Raw genomic sequence first — 17,252 nt, forward strand, 5'->3', positions numbered from 1 at the left:
GGTTTGTTTTTGCTCTTGAAATGAGGTAAAATTCTATGGGCAAATACACAAATGTATACCCCAAAACATGGGGCACACACATCCTACAGTATGTTGCAAATCCAAACAATCTTCTCTCAATTACTATGCATCCCAAGGTGTATTCAATTGATATAATTTAACAATGTAGGTGACTGCTGAAATAAAAATATGATTTTTAAACCAATAAGGAGTCAAATATAATTTATTTAGAAAAAAATGCATACAAAAGAGAAAAGAAAAACACACAAATGTAGGATTTCAATTTGAGACAGTTTGCTACAGCAGGCAAATAATCCTGCAACAACAGGAAATGTGAATTATTATGTGGATTATATAATTAATGGACATTTTTGTAGGAGTTGATACATATTTCGAAAGGTAAATTACAAACGTCAGAAGCCTTTTTAAACCTCAAATACACTACAAGTTATTCATTTTCAGCATTACAGGAAATGCACTACTGTGTATATACAAAGTATGTGCATATCCCTTCAAATTAGTGGATTCAGCTATTTCAGCCACACCCGTTGCTGACAGATGTATAAAATCGAGAACACAGCCATGCAAGCACCATAGACAGACATTGGCAGTAGAATGGCTTTACTGAAGAGCTCAGTGACTTTCAACGTGGCACCGTCATAGGATGCCACCTTTCCAACAAGTCAGTTTGTCAAATTTCTGCCCTGATAGAGTTGCCCTGGTCAACTATAAGTACTGTTATTGTGAAGTGGAAACGTCTAGGAGCAACAACGTCTCAGTCGCAAAGTGATAGGTCACACAAGCTCACAGAACGGGACCACCGAGTGCTGAAGCGCCTAGTGCGTAAAAATGCAACATTCACTACCGAATTCCAAACTGCGTCTGGAAGCAATGTCAGCATAAGAACTGTTAGTCGGGAGCTGCACAAAGTGGGTTTCCATGGCCGAGCAGCCGCACACAAGCCTAAGATCACCATGCGCAATGCCAAGCGTCGCCTGGAGTGGTGTAAAGCTCGCCGCCATTGGACTCTGGAGCAGTGGAAACACATTTTCTGGAGTGATGAGCCACATGTCACCATCTGGCAGCCCAGTAGTTGAATCAGGGTTTGGCGGATGCCAGGAGAACGCTACCTGCCCAAATGCACAGTGCCAACTGTAAGGTTTGGTGGAGGAGGAATAATGGTCTGGGGCTGTTTTTCATGGTTTGGGCTAGGCCCCTTAGTTCCAGTAAAGGGAAATCTTAACGCTACAGCATACAATTAAATTTGAGATGATTCTGTCCTTCTGACTTTTTGGCAACAGTTTGGGGAAGGCCCTTCCTTGTTTCACCATGACAATGCCTCCGTCCATGGAGCGAGGTCCATACAGAAATGGTTTGTCGAGATCGGTGTGGAAGAACTTGACTGGCAATGTTCCAACATCTAATGAAAAGCCATCCCAGAAGAGTGGAAGCTGTTATAGCAGCAACGGGGGAACCAACTCTATATTAATGCCCATGATTTTGGAATGAAATGTTCAACAAGCAGGAGTCCTCAGATGTTTGGTAATGTAGTGTTTCTCCTGCAACAGGGTGATCAAATTAAGATCACAAACCACTCCCATATCATCCAACCATCATTTGAACAGTTACACCTCAGTCTAGGATTCTGCTGTCCAAGGTGCTGAACTACCAGGGCTAAATCATGGGTTAAACTATGACCCTATAGACAGGCCCTATTTGCAATGTTTTTACTGCTATAGAAAATATATTATTCTTGTAGTTGTGGAGGGACCTACACACATTATCAATCCCATTTCCATCTATTTGGATGAACCAATTTCAGTAATATTCTTCGGAGCATCATAGCTCTGTGTTCGGCCTGCTAGTGTGACATTTTCACCTAAAGTTCCCCTCCTGTCAACTGGGGGAGCTGTGCTACGGTGACTAGCTCCAGAAGTGATGAGACGGCCAATGCCTCGGCCCTGAGACATGGCGTAGGAGGAGCGGCGGTGGGAGTCTCCTCTCCTGAAGCCAGACTTCTGCAGCTCTACAGGCCCGTGCTTGGTGATGTGAACCTGGTGGAAATCAGAGAACAGGTCAAACATGACTTCTCTCCACTGTGGGTAATGTAACATGGCCATCCCACATGCACGCGCGCGGCAGTCTCACCCTATGTTTGTCTGGGTTAGTGAGGATGATGTTGAGGGTGTGGATGGTAAAGGAGGGTAGGACAGCAGTCCAGGCTGTCAGCAGGGCTGTGAACCACACCACCGGGTTGGGGAAGGCATTCTGAGACACACCTGATCAGACCACAGACAAACACACCCAACCACCTCAATATTACCACACACATAGTCAGTTCAAGACAGTATAAAATATCAATGTTAAGACAGTGGTAGAAGTGAGTCGTGTACCAGGGAAGTAGTAGTCTACTGGGGACTTCTCAAATAGCTTGGGACTGTGAGTGATAGGCGTACACACAAAGAACAGGCCAAAGCTGACACACATCGCAGCCACACTCCACTTAGTCCAGTGTCTGGTCAGGAGAATGATCTGAGACACACAAACCAACACACATTGTCCATGTCAATACATGTATCATAATCATCAACCATAATCAGCAGTGATGTGCAACTCCATAGAACTGTTTACGTCCGTTCCATGTTTACGTCCGTTCCATGATTTGATTTGATTTGATTTGATTTGACCTCCAACCCTTTTAACCTCAATGGTGGCTGAGAACAACAATGCTATGCTGACAGTGACGGCCATGGTCTGGTAGTCCAGGGCAGAGTTGTAGAAGACCCCCAGGGGCATAAAGAAGAGAACCAGAGAGGTGTAGAAGGCATGGAGCAGGGTGGCAGCCAGCAGCCAGGTGTTGAACAGCTCCTGTCTCTGGCCAACCTTGTAGAGCTCTGGCCAGCTCAGACTGCACTCTGCACTCACATCCTATAGGAGAGAGGAGATCAAACAACAGTATGGTAAGGGTCAGGAGTGTGTCCATGGCCACATGGAGTAAAACAGAAACTCTGGGCCCCTTGGGATTTCTCACCTCGTTACAAAGATGCCTTTGTCTTTTCTCTTACCTGCTCAAAAATGCCCAGGCATTCTACTGGCATTGCAGTGTAGAACACAGTGTACAGGATGATGAACCAATTCTCATACAGAGACTGGAAGAAAACAGCACAGAAAATGGCTAAAACATTGGGATATTTAAAAAAAGGTTGCAGTTCCATTGATTTGGGGGGAGGGGGGGGGGGGTTACAGGTATTTACATTCATATAATTTCAGAATCCATATATTTTCTATTCATTATTTATACATTGTACCTGTGGGCTGCCACTCCAAAGAAGAAGAAAAAAAGAAGTGAACATAAAATAAAAACATGACAAAGTATCATATTTGTTGTTTAATTAATAATAAAATATGTATGAACAGGAAAATCAAACAAAAGAAGAAGAGGACCTCCCCTTCCCCAAACCCATTCCCCCAACCCCAGCCAACAGCCAGCTGTAACAGTCTCTGATTGATTGAGAGATTCAAGGAGCTATCATCGTTATGTAACATAATAGATGCAAAGCATGAATATTTACATTCAAGCACTTCTAAATGAATTTTGTAACTATGCCCCAGAAGCATTCAACTGCAGGGCACTCCCACATCATAGGAAGGAAAGTGCCTACCTGATTTAGGGGACACAGTGAAGAGGTGGGAGTTGGGGCGAATATAATCGTAAAACGTTTCCTTGGTGTTAAATACAGTCTGTGAACAAACTTAAAATGTATAAATTGGTTTAGATTACTGGATGCCAATGTCATCTTTTTCCATATTCTGTTCCAGTTAAACAGTCATTCAGATTCAGTCAGATTTGAGGACCATACTTTTTAATGGCTGGCTCAGAATATGAGCTTTCCAAGAGTTGCTAATTTATTTATAAATTCCATAATTGGGAGTTGAGTTTCCCGAGGGACTCCATATGCCAGGATAGCTGACGTAAGTTGTAAATATTGAAAAAAGGAGTTGCCTGGTAATGTGTATGTATCTTTCAAATCTTGGAATGTTCTCAAACCATTACTGTCCATGATATCGCCAAGGATACGGTTTCCACATTTGGACTGTTGGTTGGGATGTAAAAGGCCTCCCTCCATACTGCAAGGCATTATTGTGAAATATTGGAGTATGGGCCATTTTGATTACCTTGATTACCAGTTACATTGTTTTTCAATAGCCAGAAGGGGAAGCCATGGGAAGCATTGAACTACAGAAATTCAGCCAGGGCAATATATTCATTAAAATAATATTTATTCTGCTGGTTAAAGCAACTGGAATGTTATTCCATCTACTGAGGTTGGATTGCATTGATTTGAGCGTTCTGTTAAGGTTTCTGACAATGGTTTAATCCAAGGAAGGAAAAATATATACTCCCAAATATTTAAAATGGGAAACGACTGGGATTCCATGAGTAGAGACCAGTGGCAGTGGGTGCCGTTTAAGAAGAGGGAGAATTATAATTTTTTTAATGAACATGGACTTATTTCTATTAGAGGATATTGAATGACTGTCATTCATATTCCATTCACCCAGCTCAATGTAACATCGATAGGTTTAGGCTACTACATCAGTCTAAAATGTTCTCTGTACCCATCATGAGGTTGCTACAATCTAGCCAATGAATGAAAGACTACAACGTAGGTGCACAGGTCGAGAGAATTTTGAGTAATCAAGGTGACAGACAGTGACACATTCAATACCGCCTTGCACTCTTAACTGCATCTAGCTGATCTAGGGTGTAATCATTAGTCCAATAGTTGCAAACAAGAGTTTCTATTGGACAAATTCATGTATGTTAATCCCCGTTATCCCCAAATTCATGTACGTTTAAGCTCCTTTGTTTTGTTAACGTTGAGGGAGAGGTTATTTTCTTGGCACCACTCCACCGGGGCCCTCACTTCCTCCCTGTAGGCTGTCTCGTCATTGTTGGTAATCAGGCCTACAACTGTTGTGTCGTCTGCAAACTTGATGATTAAGTTGGAGGCATGCGTGGCCACGCAATCGTGGGTAAACACGGAGTACAGGAGAGGGCCGAGCACGCACCCTTGTGGGGCCCCTGTGTTTCCTACCTTCACCACCTGGTGTTGAAGGCTGAGCTATAGTTAATGAACAGCATTCTTACATAGGTATTCTTCTTGTCCAGATGGGATAGGGCAGTGTGCAGTGAGATGGTGATCACATCGTCTGTGGATCTATTGGGGTGGTATGCAAATTGAAGTGGGTCTAGGGTATCAGGTAAGGGAGAGGTGATATGCTTCCTTAATTACCCTCTCAAAGCACTTCATGATGACAGAAGTGAGTGCTATGGGGCGATAGTCATTTAGTTCAGTTACCTTTGCTTTCTCGGCTACAGGAACAATGGTGGCCATCTTGAAGCAAGTGGGGACAGCAGACTGGAATAGGGAGAGATTGAATATGTCCGTAAACACTCCAGCCAGCTGGTCTGCGCATGCTCTGAGGAAGTGGCTAGGGATGATGTCTGGGCCGTTAACCCAGCCTTGCGAGGGTTAACACGTTTAAATGTCTTACACTCATCAGCCACAGAGAACAAGAGCCCACATTCCTTGGGTGCGGGGCATGTGTGGCACTTTGTTATCCTCAAAGTGGACGAAGAAGGTGTTTAGCTTGTCATTGAAAATGATCAAGTCAGTCACCATGTCAGTATATATGTTGATGTTATTCTCAGAGTCTACCCGAAACACTTCCCAGTCAGCGTGATCAAAACAATCTTGAAGCATGGATTCTGATTTGTCAGACCAGCGTTGAATAGACCTAAGCACGGGTACTTCCTGTTTGAGTTTTGTGCCTATAGGAAGGGATGAGCAAAATGGAGACATGATCTGATTTGCTGAAGGTAGGGTGGGGGAGGGCCTTGTAGGTAGTGGTCAAGTGCTTTAGCAGTGCAAGTACTACAGTAAAATTGTTGATAGAACTCAGGATATGTGGTTTCCAGTTTGCACGAAGTCCAGTTTAGTTCCTTGAGGGCTGTCGTGTTATCGACTTGAGGGGGAATCTAACCGGCTGTGACTATAACTGAAGAGAATTCCCTTGGGAGGTAATACGGTCGGCATTTGATTGTGAGGTATTCTAGGTCGGGTGAACAAAAGGACTTGAGTTTCTGTAAGTTATCACAATCACACCATGAGTGGTTAATCATGAAACATACAGCCCCGCCTTTCTTCTTCCAGGAGAGTTCTTTATTCCTGTCTGCATGATGTACTGAGAACCCAGCTGGATGCATGGATGGGGACAGTATATCCGGAGAGAGCCATGATTCTGTGAAACAGAGTAGGTCACAGTCCCTGACGTCTCTCTGGAAGGAGATTCTAGCCTTGAGCTCGTCTACTTTATTGTCTGGAGACTGAACATTAGCAAGTAATATACTTGGAAGCGGTGGATGGTGTGCACGCCTCCTGAGTCAGACTAGAAGTACACTCAGAATACCTCTTCTCCACCAGTGGCGTCTTGGAGCAGCCTCTGAGATAAGTTCAATTGCCATGGATTGTTCGAACAAAGGATCCAATTCGGTAAAGTCGTATTCCTGGTCGTAATGCAGGTGAGTTACCGCCGCTCTGATATCCAAAAGTTATTTCCGGCTGTATCTAATAACACAAAAAACTTTCTGGGGTAAATATGTAAGAAATAATACACAAAAAAAAATTAAATATGCAAAGTTGCTTAGGAGCTGGAAGCAGAGCTGCCATGTCTGTTGGTGCCATCTTTTTCTAGTGTTGGATAGCCATAGCCATAGCCAGCTAGCTAACATAGCATCCCTCTATGTTTGAACCGGGTGTTTGAGTAGGCTAAACTAACTAGCTGCATTAGCTAAGTGAAAGTGAAAGTGAAAAATGTTTTACTAGGAAATATAGCTAGCTCTCTCTCTCGCGTTATCTCTTTCTCTCTTTTTTTGCTTCTCCTTAAAATTTTGGAAGAAATTAAAATGTTCAAAACTGTTCAACTATTATCTTTCTCTCTCTTTGAGGCAACTACTCAGCACATTTTATTTGCTGCAGTGCTAGCTAGCGGTAGCTTTCAGTACTAGATAAAATTATCTGGTCCTTTGATAGGATGGACGACATGTCAGTTCATGCTGCAAGAGCTCTGATAGGTTGGAGGACGTCTTCCAGAAGTTGTCATAATTACTGTGTAAGTCTATGGAAGGGGGTGAGAACCCCTACAGAGTGCTGCTGAGGCTACTGTAGATCTTGCAAAACAGTGTGTTTTAATAAATTATTTGGTGACGTGAATATATTTACTATATTTTTATCTAAAAGGGCTAACTTTTTTAATGTTACACTATTTTTATGTTCATGAAATTCACTGAGGATGGTCCTCCCCTTCCTCCTCTGAGGAGCCTCCACTGGTAGAGATGGAGTCTTCCATCAGGCAGTAGGGTTGATTTGGTTAGATCAATTTTAAAACTTGAGATTACGATGAATTTATCTATGATCTTCAATGCGTTTGGGAGTGATTGATATACATTGTCTAGATATGGTAAAGTATCATTTGCATATAATGGGATTAAATGATCAGTAGATTTGAGGGAAATTTGTATTATTTCCTTTGATTGATGAATTGCGTATGTTCCATTGAGAATAAAATTATCACAGGAGAAATTGGATTGCCTTTCTGCTGCTTTTAGTAATTCTGAACTGAGAGGAGCAGATATTACCTGTTAAAACTTTGGCTATGTGATTGGCATATAGCATTTCAATTATATTAATTAAATTGGAACCAATTCCCATGTGTTCCAAGACAGACCAGAGATATGACCAATCTAGTCTATCAAAAAACAATTCTGCATCGAGAGATAAAACAGGTCAAGGAGCTGTTTTTTCTGATGAAGCATTTTAGATACAGTATGTAGTAATTGACGACGGTTATCCAGGGATAATTTATTTTGTTAGTGTGGACCAATTTTGGTAAGTACGTCTCAAGATGGGATGACAACATTTTAGAAAACAGTTTAATATCTGTGTTTATCAAAGATTTGGGGCCATAGTGTCGAACACTGGGTGGCATCCTTACCTTTGTTTTATTAAGGGAAAATTAGTGCTGTATTCACATCTCAAATGAGCCGTGAATAATAATTTTGAGCAATAGTGGACCTAATTGATTTCAACCATTTAAGTAGAGCTCAGACGCAATACCGTCCCATACAGGCGATTTGCCTTTATTCATACACACCAATGGCCTTTTGAGATCATTGAGAGAGACTGTTGAGAGAAGATGAGTTCCTCATTATTTTAGAAAGGACTTATTCAGGCCTGGTGTGGATTTACAATCAGAGACTTTGCTGTCCTTAAGCCATTTTGCCACAACTTTGGAAGTATGCTTGGGGTCAATGTCCATTTGGAAGACCCATTTGCGACCAAGCTTTACCTTCCTGACTGATGTCTTGAGATGTTGCTTTAATATATCCATATAATTTTCCTCCCTCATGATGCCATCTATTTTGTGAAGTGCACCAGTCCCTCCTGCAGCAAAGCACCCTCACAACATGATGCTGGCACCCCTGTGCTTCACAGTTGAGATGGTGTTCTTCGGTTTGCAAGCCTCCCCCTTTTCCTCCAAACATAACGATAGTCATTATGGCCAAACAGTTCTATTTTTGTTTCATCAGACGAGAGGACATTTCTTCAAAAAGTCTGATCTTTGTCCCCATGTGCAGTTGCAAACCGTAGTCTGGCTTTTTTATTGTGGTTTTGGAGCAGTGGCTTCTTCCTTGCTGAGCAGCCTTTCAGGATATGTCGATATAAGACTCATTTTACTGTGGAAATATTTTTGTACCCGTTTCCTCCAGCATCTTCACAAGGTCCTTTGCTGTTTTTCTCAGATTGATTTGCACTTTTCACACCAAAGTACGTTCATCTCTAGGAGACAGAACGCGTCTCCTTCCTGATCGGTGTGACGGCTGTGTGGTCCCATGGTGTTTATACTTGCGTACTATTGTTTGTACAGATGAACGTGGTACCTTCAGGCGTTTGGAAATTGCTCCCAAGGATGAACCAGACTTGTGGAGGTCTACAATATTTTTTCTGTCTGTCTTTGCTGATTTCTTTTGATTTTCCCATGATGTCAAGCAAAGAGGCACTGAGTTTGAAGGTAGGCCTTGAAATACATCCACAGGTACACCTCCAATTGTCTCAAATGATGTCAATTAGCCTATCAGAAGCTTCTAAAGCCGTGACATAATTTTCTGGAATTTTCCAAGCTGTTTAAAGGCACAGTCAACTTAGTGTATGTAAACTTCTGAAACACTGGAATTGTGATACAGTGAATTATAAGTGTATGTAAACTTCCGACTTCAACTGTACAGTATCAGTCAAAAGTTCAGACACACCTACTAATTCAAGGGTTTTTCTTTATTTGTACGATTTTTTACATTGTAGACATCAAAACTATGAAATAACACATATGGAATCATATAGTAACCAAAAAAGTGTTAAACAAATCTAAATATATTTTTTTACTGTTGGAAAAGCATTCCAGGTTGAGAGAATGCCAAGAGTGTGCAAAGCTGTTATCAAGGCAAAAGGTGACTTCTGTAAAGAATCTGAAATATAACATATATTTTGATTTGTTTAACACTTTTTTGGTTACTATATGATTCCATATGATGTCTCCACTATTATTCTACAATGTAGAATATAGTAAATATAAAGAATTACCCTTGAATGAGTAGGTGTGTCAAAACTTTTGACTGGTACTGTAAGTAAATCAGTCAATTGAAATAAATTCAATAGACCCTCATCTATGGATTTCACATGACTGGGCAGGGGTGCAGCCATGGGTAGGCCTGGGAGGGTGTAGGCCCACCCATTTGGGAGCCAGGCCCACCCACTGGGGAGCCAGGCCCAGCCAATAAAAATAAGTTTTACCCATTAAAGGGCTTCATTACAAACAATATAGACATAAAGATTGTGGTGGCTGCTCAGTGTGGCATTTGACATTATTGATCATAGTCTACTGCTGGGAAAAAACATATGCGGATGACTCAACACTATACACGTCAGTTACTACAGCGACTGAAATGACTGAATCACTTAACAAAGAGCTACAGTTAGTTTCAGAATGGGTGGCAAAGAAAAGGTTTGTCCTAAGTATTTAAAAAACAAAAAGCATTGTATTTGGGACAAATAATTCACTAAACCCTAAACCTCAACTAAATCTTGTAATGAATAATGTGGAAATTGAGCAAGTTGAGGTGACTAAACTGCTTGGAGTATCCCTGGATTGTAAACTGTCATGGTCAAAACATATTGATACAACAGCAGTGTAGATGGGGAGAAGTATGTCCATGATAAAGCGCTGGTCTATCTTTTTAACAACACTATCAACAAGGCAGGTCCTACAGGCCCTAGTTTTGTCGCACGTGGACTACTGTTCAGTCATGTGGCCAGGTGCCACAAAGAGGGACTTAGGAAAATTGAAATTGGCTCCGAACAGGGCAGCTCAGCTGTGTCTTAGATGTACACAGAGAGCTAACATTAATATTATGCATGTCAATCTCTCCTGGCTCAAAGTGGAGGAGAGATTGACTTCATCACTACTTGTATTTCTGAGAGGTATTGACATGTTGTGATGCACTGAGCTGTCTGTTTGCACTACTGGCACACAGCTCGGACACCCATGCATACCCCACAAGACATGCCACCAGAGGTCTCTTCACAGTCCCCAAGTCCAGAACAGACTATGGGAGGCGCACAGTACTACATAGAGACATGACTACATGCAACTCTATTCCACATCAAGTGACTCATGCAAGCAGTAAAATTAGATTTAAAAAAACAGATCAAATAAACCTTATAGAGCTGCAGGGACTGTGAATTAACACAAACATAGGCACAGACACATGCATACACACACACACTATAACATAGGCACTATACACACACGTCACATGGATTTTGTGTTCTAGATACGTGGTAGTGGAGTTGGGGCCTGAGGACACACACTTAATATGTTGTGAAATCTGTTGTGAATGTATTGTAATGTTTTTAAAATTGTAAAACTGTGTCACGACTTCTGCCGAAGTCGTTGCCTCTCCTTGTTCGGGCGGTGCTCGGCGGTCGACGTCACCGGTCTTCTAGCCATCATTGATCCATTTTTCATTTTCCATTGGTTTTGTCTTTTCTTCCCACACACCTGTTTTCAATCCCATTCATTACCTGTTGTGTATTTAACCCTCTGTTTCCCCTCATGTCTTTGTCAGAGATGGTTTATTGTCAGTGTTGTGTTTATTGTATAGGTGTGCGAAGGGTCCTCGTACCCATGTTTGTTTATATATATATATATATTTTTTGTGTTATGGAGCATGTTACGTGGACATTCATTAAAAGACTCCATTTTACACTCCGTTTGACTCTCCTGTGCCTGACTTCCCTGCCACCTATACACATGACTCTGACAAACTGCCTTAATTTTGCTGGACCCCAGGAAGAGTAGCTGATCCCTTGGCAGCAGCTAATGAGGATCGATAATAAATACAAATGCAAATAATTTGTCCTGGCTATCTCAGATAATCCCGCAGGGAAAGAAGCCGGATGTGGAGGTCTTGGGCTGGCGTGGTAAACACATGGTCTGCGGCTGTGAGGCCAGTTGGACATACTGCCAAATTCTCTAAAACAACGTTGGAAGCGGCTTATGGTAGAGAGATTAACATTAAATTCTCTGGCAACACCTCTGGTGTACATTCCTGGAGTCAGCATGTCAACTGTGTGCTCCCTCAAAATTGAGACATGTGGGCCTCCCGAGTGGTCTAGGGCACTGCATCGCAGAGCTAGCTGTGCCACCAGAGACTCTGGGTTTGCGCCCAGGCCCTGTCGCATCCGGCCGCAACCGGGAGGTCCGTGGGGCGAGGCACAATTGGCCTAGCGTCGTCCGGGTTCGAGAGGGCTTGGCCGGTAGGAATATCCATGTCTCATCGCGCACCAGTGACTCCTGTGGTGGGCTGGGCGCAGTGCGCGCTTGCCAAGGTAGCCAGGTGCACAGTGTTTCCTCCGACACATTGGGACAAGATAGTAATTACTAACAATTGGATACCACACAATTGGGGATAAAAGGGGCTAAAATTAAAAATAATTTAATAAAATCTAAATTGAGACGTGTGGCATTGTGTTGTGTGACACAACTGCACATTTAAGAGTGGCCTTTTATTGTCCCCAGCACAAGGTACACCTGTGTAATTATCAGCTGTTTAATCAGGCAATTTTCTTCCATTATGGATACATTTAAGGAAAGTGATTCTGCCTTCCTTTTCTCATGTTTCATTATGATTATACCTTTATATAATGGCTCTCTATTTTAATGTTTTTTTTGCAGTGGTGTAAAGTACTTAAATAAAAACACTCTAAAGTACTACTTATGAAGTTTTTAAGGGTATCTGTACTTAACTTTACTATTTATATTTTTGACAATTTGTACTTTTACTTCACTACATTCCTAAAGAAAATAATTAACTTTTTACTCCATACATTTTCCTTCACACCCAAAAGTACTTGTTACATTGAATGCTTAGCAGGACAGGAAAATGGTCCAATTCACACACATCCCTGGTCATCCCTACTACCTCTGATCTGGCGGACGAACTAAACACACATGCTTCGTTTATAAATTATGAGTGTTGGAGTGTGCTCCTCTAGCCATAAACTAAAAAAACAGAAAATAGTGCTGTCTAGTTTGCTTAATATAAGGAATTTTAAATTATGTATACTTTTACTTTTGAGTAAGTATATTTTAGCAATTATATTTACTTTTGATAATTAAGTATGTTTAAAACCAAATACTTTTAGACTTTTACTCAAGTAGTATTTTACAGGGTGACTAACACTTTTACTTTAGTCATTTTTTATTAAGGTATATTTACTTTAAGTCAAGTGTGAAAATTGTATACTTTTTCCACCACTGGTTCATTGCTAGGATATCAAGACAGATGCAACATTTGATAGCAATATTCAGACCTTTCAAATTCCAAGAAATAATGGGTAGCGTTGCCATGAAAACACAAATGCGTTATTAACGATGGAATTGTTATCTTTAGTGTTAATAAGCCCATGGATGTGAAACAAAAACAGGACCCACAGGGAAACCCACCCATTGGTCGTTCCCCACCCAGAACCCCCTCCCCCGTAAACCATTAGCGTTATATGAATGATTCTGGTGCTAAACCAATGTGACCAGTGTTGCCATCTAACCTGGGCACTGAAGCCGTTGAAGAAGCCGAACCAAATGTGCACCAAAGCGAAGCTGCAGGTTTTGTACAGGAAGTAACGCAGAAAGACAGCAATTCGGCGGTACGACCAGCGTCCGTGGACCAATAGGAGCCTCTGTAGGAAACTGAACTTGGCCAGGGTATAGTCAGCATTCTGAACTGCCTGACCCCCCTCTACCCCAGCCAAACCTACCCCTATATGAGCCGCTACAGGAGAGAGAGAGAGAGAGAGAGAGAGAGAGAGAGAGAGAGAGAGAGAGAGAGAGAGAGAGAGAGAGAGAGAGAGAGAGAGAGAGAGAGAGAGAGAGAGAGAGAGAGAGAGAGAGAGAGAGAGAGAGAGAGAGAGAGAGAGAGAGAGAGAGAGAGAGAGAGAGAGAGAGAGAGAGAGAGTGAGAAAGGACATGTTAAATACACCCTGTCTTTGAACAGAAATCATAACATCATTTCACAGTCAACCTTTTTTTCCATCACACTCACTCTTGATCATGTTCACGTCGTTGGCGCCGTCACCTATTGCCATGATGATGGAGGTAGTGCTTTTCCTAACGAGTGTGACCACGTCAGCCTTCTGGCCGGGAGTCACACGGCAACAGAGCACTGACTGGCACAGCCCTGCCAGGGACATGAACCTGGCACCCCACTCTGGCCTGGCATCAAACTCTGCCTGAGAATGGACAAACCATGAACACTATTAACCTTTTGTGTGATGGTTTTCTGAATAAACAACATGATAAGGCAGCCTTTAGATAAAGGGAGTGTTTACTAGACTCAGAGCAAATGAATGATACAGAATTATGGATAATCACTAAGCTATAAGGTTTTCAGTCTTATGGTCTTAAAAGGGAGCGTATTAGCATTAACACCTTTACTACCGGTCCAAATATTTAGAACTGTCACGCCCTGATCTGTTTCACTTGTCTTTGTGCTTGTCTCCACCCCCCTCCAGGTGTCGCCGATCTTCCCCAGTATCTCCTCTGTATTTATACCTGTGTTCTCTGTTTGTCTGTTGCAAGTTAGTTTTGTTCGTAGAACCTACCAGTGTTTTGTTTCCCTGCTCCCGCTTGTTCCTTGCTCCTGTTTTCTAGTTTCCCGGTTCTGTCGTTCTGCCTGCCCTGACCCTGAGCCTGCCTGTTGTCCTGTACCTTTGACCCACTACTCCGGATTACTGACCTCTGCCTGACCTGATCCTGAGTCTGCCTGCTGTTCCTGTGCCTTAAACTCTCTCTGAATTATTGACCCCTGCCAGCCTTGACCTGTGGTTTGCCTGCCCGTTTACAGAATAAACTTTAGTTTCTTCTACACTGTCTGCACCTGGGTCATTCCTTAAAGGGGCGAAGAACAACTACTCATTCAAGGGTTTTTCTTAATTTTTTACTATTTTCTATATTGTAGAATAATAGTAAAGACATCAAAACTATGAAATAACACATATGGAATCATGTAGTAAACAAAAAAAAGTGTTATTATATAAAATATTGATGAAAGCTTTGTAAACTCATGACATTCTTTCAACCAGCTTCATGAGGTAGCCACCTGGAATAAATTTTAATTAACAGGTGTGCCTTGTTAAAAGTTAATTTGTGGAATTTCTTTCCTTCTTAATGCGTTTGAGCCAATCAGTTGTGTTGTGACCAGGTGGGGGGATATAGAAGATAGCCCTATTTTGCAAAAGACCAAGTCCATATTATGGAAAGAACAGCTCAAATAAGCATAGAGAAACGACAGTCCATCATTACTTAAAACATAAAGGTCAGTCAATACAGAACATTTCAAGAACATTGAATGTTCCTTCAAGTGCAGTCGCAAAACCCATCAAGAACTATGATGAAACTGGCTCTCATGAAGTCCGCCACAGGAATGGAAGACCCAGAGTTACCTCTGCTGCAGAGGATAAGTTCATTAGAGTTACCAGCCTCAGAAATTGCAGCCCAAATAAATGCTTTACGGAGGTCAAGTAAGAGACACATCTCAACATCAACTGTTCAGAGGAGACTGTGTGAATCAGGCCTTCATGGTCGAATTGCTGCAAAGAAACCACTACTAAAGGACACCAATAATAAGAAGAGACTTGCTTGGGCCAAAAAACTATAGCAATGAACATTAGACCGCTGGAAATTTGTCCTTTGGTCTGGAGTGCAAATTGGAGATTTTTGGTTCCAACCGCCGTGTCTTTGTGTAGGTGAATGGATGATCTTCTGTATGTGTGGTTCCCACCGTAAATTATGGAGGAGGTGTGATTGTGAATGGGGTGCTTTGCTGGTGACACTGTCAGTGATTTTTTTAAATTCAAGGTACACTTAACCAACACAGCATTCTGCAGCGATATGCCATCCCATTTGGTTTGTGCCTAGTGGGACTATAATTTGTTTTTCAACAGGACAATGACCCAACACACCTCCAGGCTGTGTATGGGCTATTTGACCAAGGAGAGTGATGGAGTGCTGCATCAGATGACCTGGCCTCCACAATCACTTGACCTCAACCAAACTGAGATGTTTGAGATGAATTGGAGCGCAGAGTGAAGGAAAAGCAGCCAACAGGTGCTTAGCATATGTGGGAACTCCTTCAAGAGTTGGAAAAGCATTCCTCATGATGCTGGTTGAGAGAATGCCAATAGTGTGCAACGCTGTCATCAAGGCAATGGGTGGTTATTCAAATAATTTGTTTAACACTTCTTTGCTTACCTTGTGATTCCAAATGTGTTAAAAAAAAGAAGAAAAAAAAACTCTTGAATGAGTAGGTTTTCTAAACATTTGACTGGTAGTGCATGTTTACCAGTTCAGGGCCGGTGAGGACCAGCGCTGATTTCTCCCCAGCCTTCTCCCTGTCCACACACCACAGCTCTGTCTCTTTGCCCTTGGAGAAAGTAATCTCTGGATCAGGAGACTGGAGGAGCTGCCTGTGGGAGGATACAGAAAAATAGATATATTGGAAAAGTATCGTCAATGTGTGTGTGTGTGTGTGTCCATGTGTGTGTGTCCGTGTGTGACTGTGTGTTTGTCCATGTGTGTGTGTGTGTGTGCGGGAATGTGTGTCTTTGTGTGTCTGTGTGGTTTCGTCTGTGTGTTTGTGTGTGTGTGTCCATGTGTGGCTGTATGTTTGTCCGTGTGTGTGTGTGTGTGTGTGTGTGCGGGAATGTGTGTCTTTGTGTGTCTGTGTGGTTTCGTCTGTGTGTCTGTGTGTGTGTAAATATGTTTGACCTCAGTTCATCCCCTTCTAGTAGTCTGGTATCAGGATCCAGAAGTCTGCAGGCGTACCCTATGTTCACCACTGTCTCTGCAGAGAGAAAGAGAGAGAAAAGAGGAGTGAAAGACCAACAGACAGAGACAGACAGACAGCGGGGAGCAGTAGTTACCTTTCTTGTCCCCGGTCAGCACCCAGACTTTGAGTCCAGCCTGTCTGAGCATGGAGATGGTCTCAGGGACCTCATCCTGTAGCCGGTCCTCTATAGCTGTCACCCCCAGCAGCTGCACAACAGGAACCAGGATGTACAGAGAGTTTATCACTCTGATTTTGGATCACATTGCATTTATATAAAGCGTTCATGAGTTTGCTTGATGGGAGTCATCCTTTGGAGCATAGGAATTCTCCTCAAATGTCATTGTATGGTAAAGATACTGTAATGCAGTGCCCTGATTATGAGGATACCTTTAGATCTCTCTCCATGTCGTCATGCAGCCGTTCCAGCAAGTCATCACGGTTACGGGTTGTCATGGCAGCCTGGGCCATGGTTTTGCTCCACTCCTCCCATTTGGCCTCAGATACAGTACGCTCAGCTATGCACAGAGTCCTCAGACTGGACTGGGCAAACAGCTGGAGGAGTACAGGAATATACTGGATGAGATGCTGGATGAATATATATTTACTAAATAAGCTAAAGTAAAAAATGTAATAAAAAGTAACACAATAAAATGACAATAACCTGTATGTGGGGGGGTACCTGTATGTGTCGGGGGTGCAGGTTAGTCGAGGTCATTTGTACATGTAGGTTGGGGTAAAGTGACTATGC

The 17,252-nt window shown here is 42.4% G+C and overlaps 1 protein-coding gene across 7 annotated transcripts in view; it reads right to left on the reverse strand.

The window, feature by feature from the left end:
• Positions 1-205: 205 nt before the first annotated feature.
• Positions 206-17,252, reverse strand: part of LOC110522752 (ATPase phospholipid transporting 8B3) — a 34,700-nt gene continuing 17,653 nt past the window's right edge. For all 7 annotated transcript variants that reach the window (XM_090231347.1, XM_036969120.2, XM_090231349.1 and 4 more), the window contains 11 exons: positions 16,892-17,056; positions 16,599-16,710; positions 16,444-16,519; positions 16,019-16,142; positions 13,721-13,907; positions 13,227-13,450; positions 3,066-3,149; positions 2,704-2,928; positions 2,394-2,532; positions 2,149-2,279; positions 206-2,054 (listed from right to left, as the gene is read on the reverse strand). In XM_090231347.1, the coding sequence (XP_090087473.1) occupies positions 1,800-2,054; positions 2,149-2,279; positions 2,394-2,532; positions 2,704-2,928; positions 3,066-3,149; positions 13,227-13,450; positions 13,721-13,907; positions 16,019-16,142; positions 16,444-16,519; positions 16,599-16,710; positions 16,892-17,056 (1,722 nt within the window). In that variant the 3' untranslated portion in view covers positions 206-1,799. The remainder of the gene's footprint in view (positions 2,055-2,148; positions 2,280-2,393; positions 2,533-2,703; positions 2,929-3,065; positions 3,150-13,226; positions 13,451-13,720; positions 13,908-16,018; positions 16,143-16,443; positions 16,520-16,598; positions 16,711-16,891; positions 17,057-17,252) is intronic.

The sequence above is a fragment of the Oncorhynchus mykiss genome, chromosome 4 (genome assembly GCF_057628025.1).
Source record: "Oncorhynchus mykiss isolate SJ-2025 chromosome 4, ASM5762802v1, whole genome shotgun sequence".
NCBI lineage: Eukaryota > Metazoa > Chordata > Actinopteri > Salmoniformes > Salmonidae > Oncorhynchus > Oncorhynchus mykiss.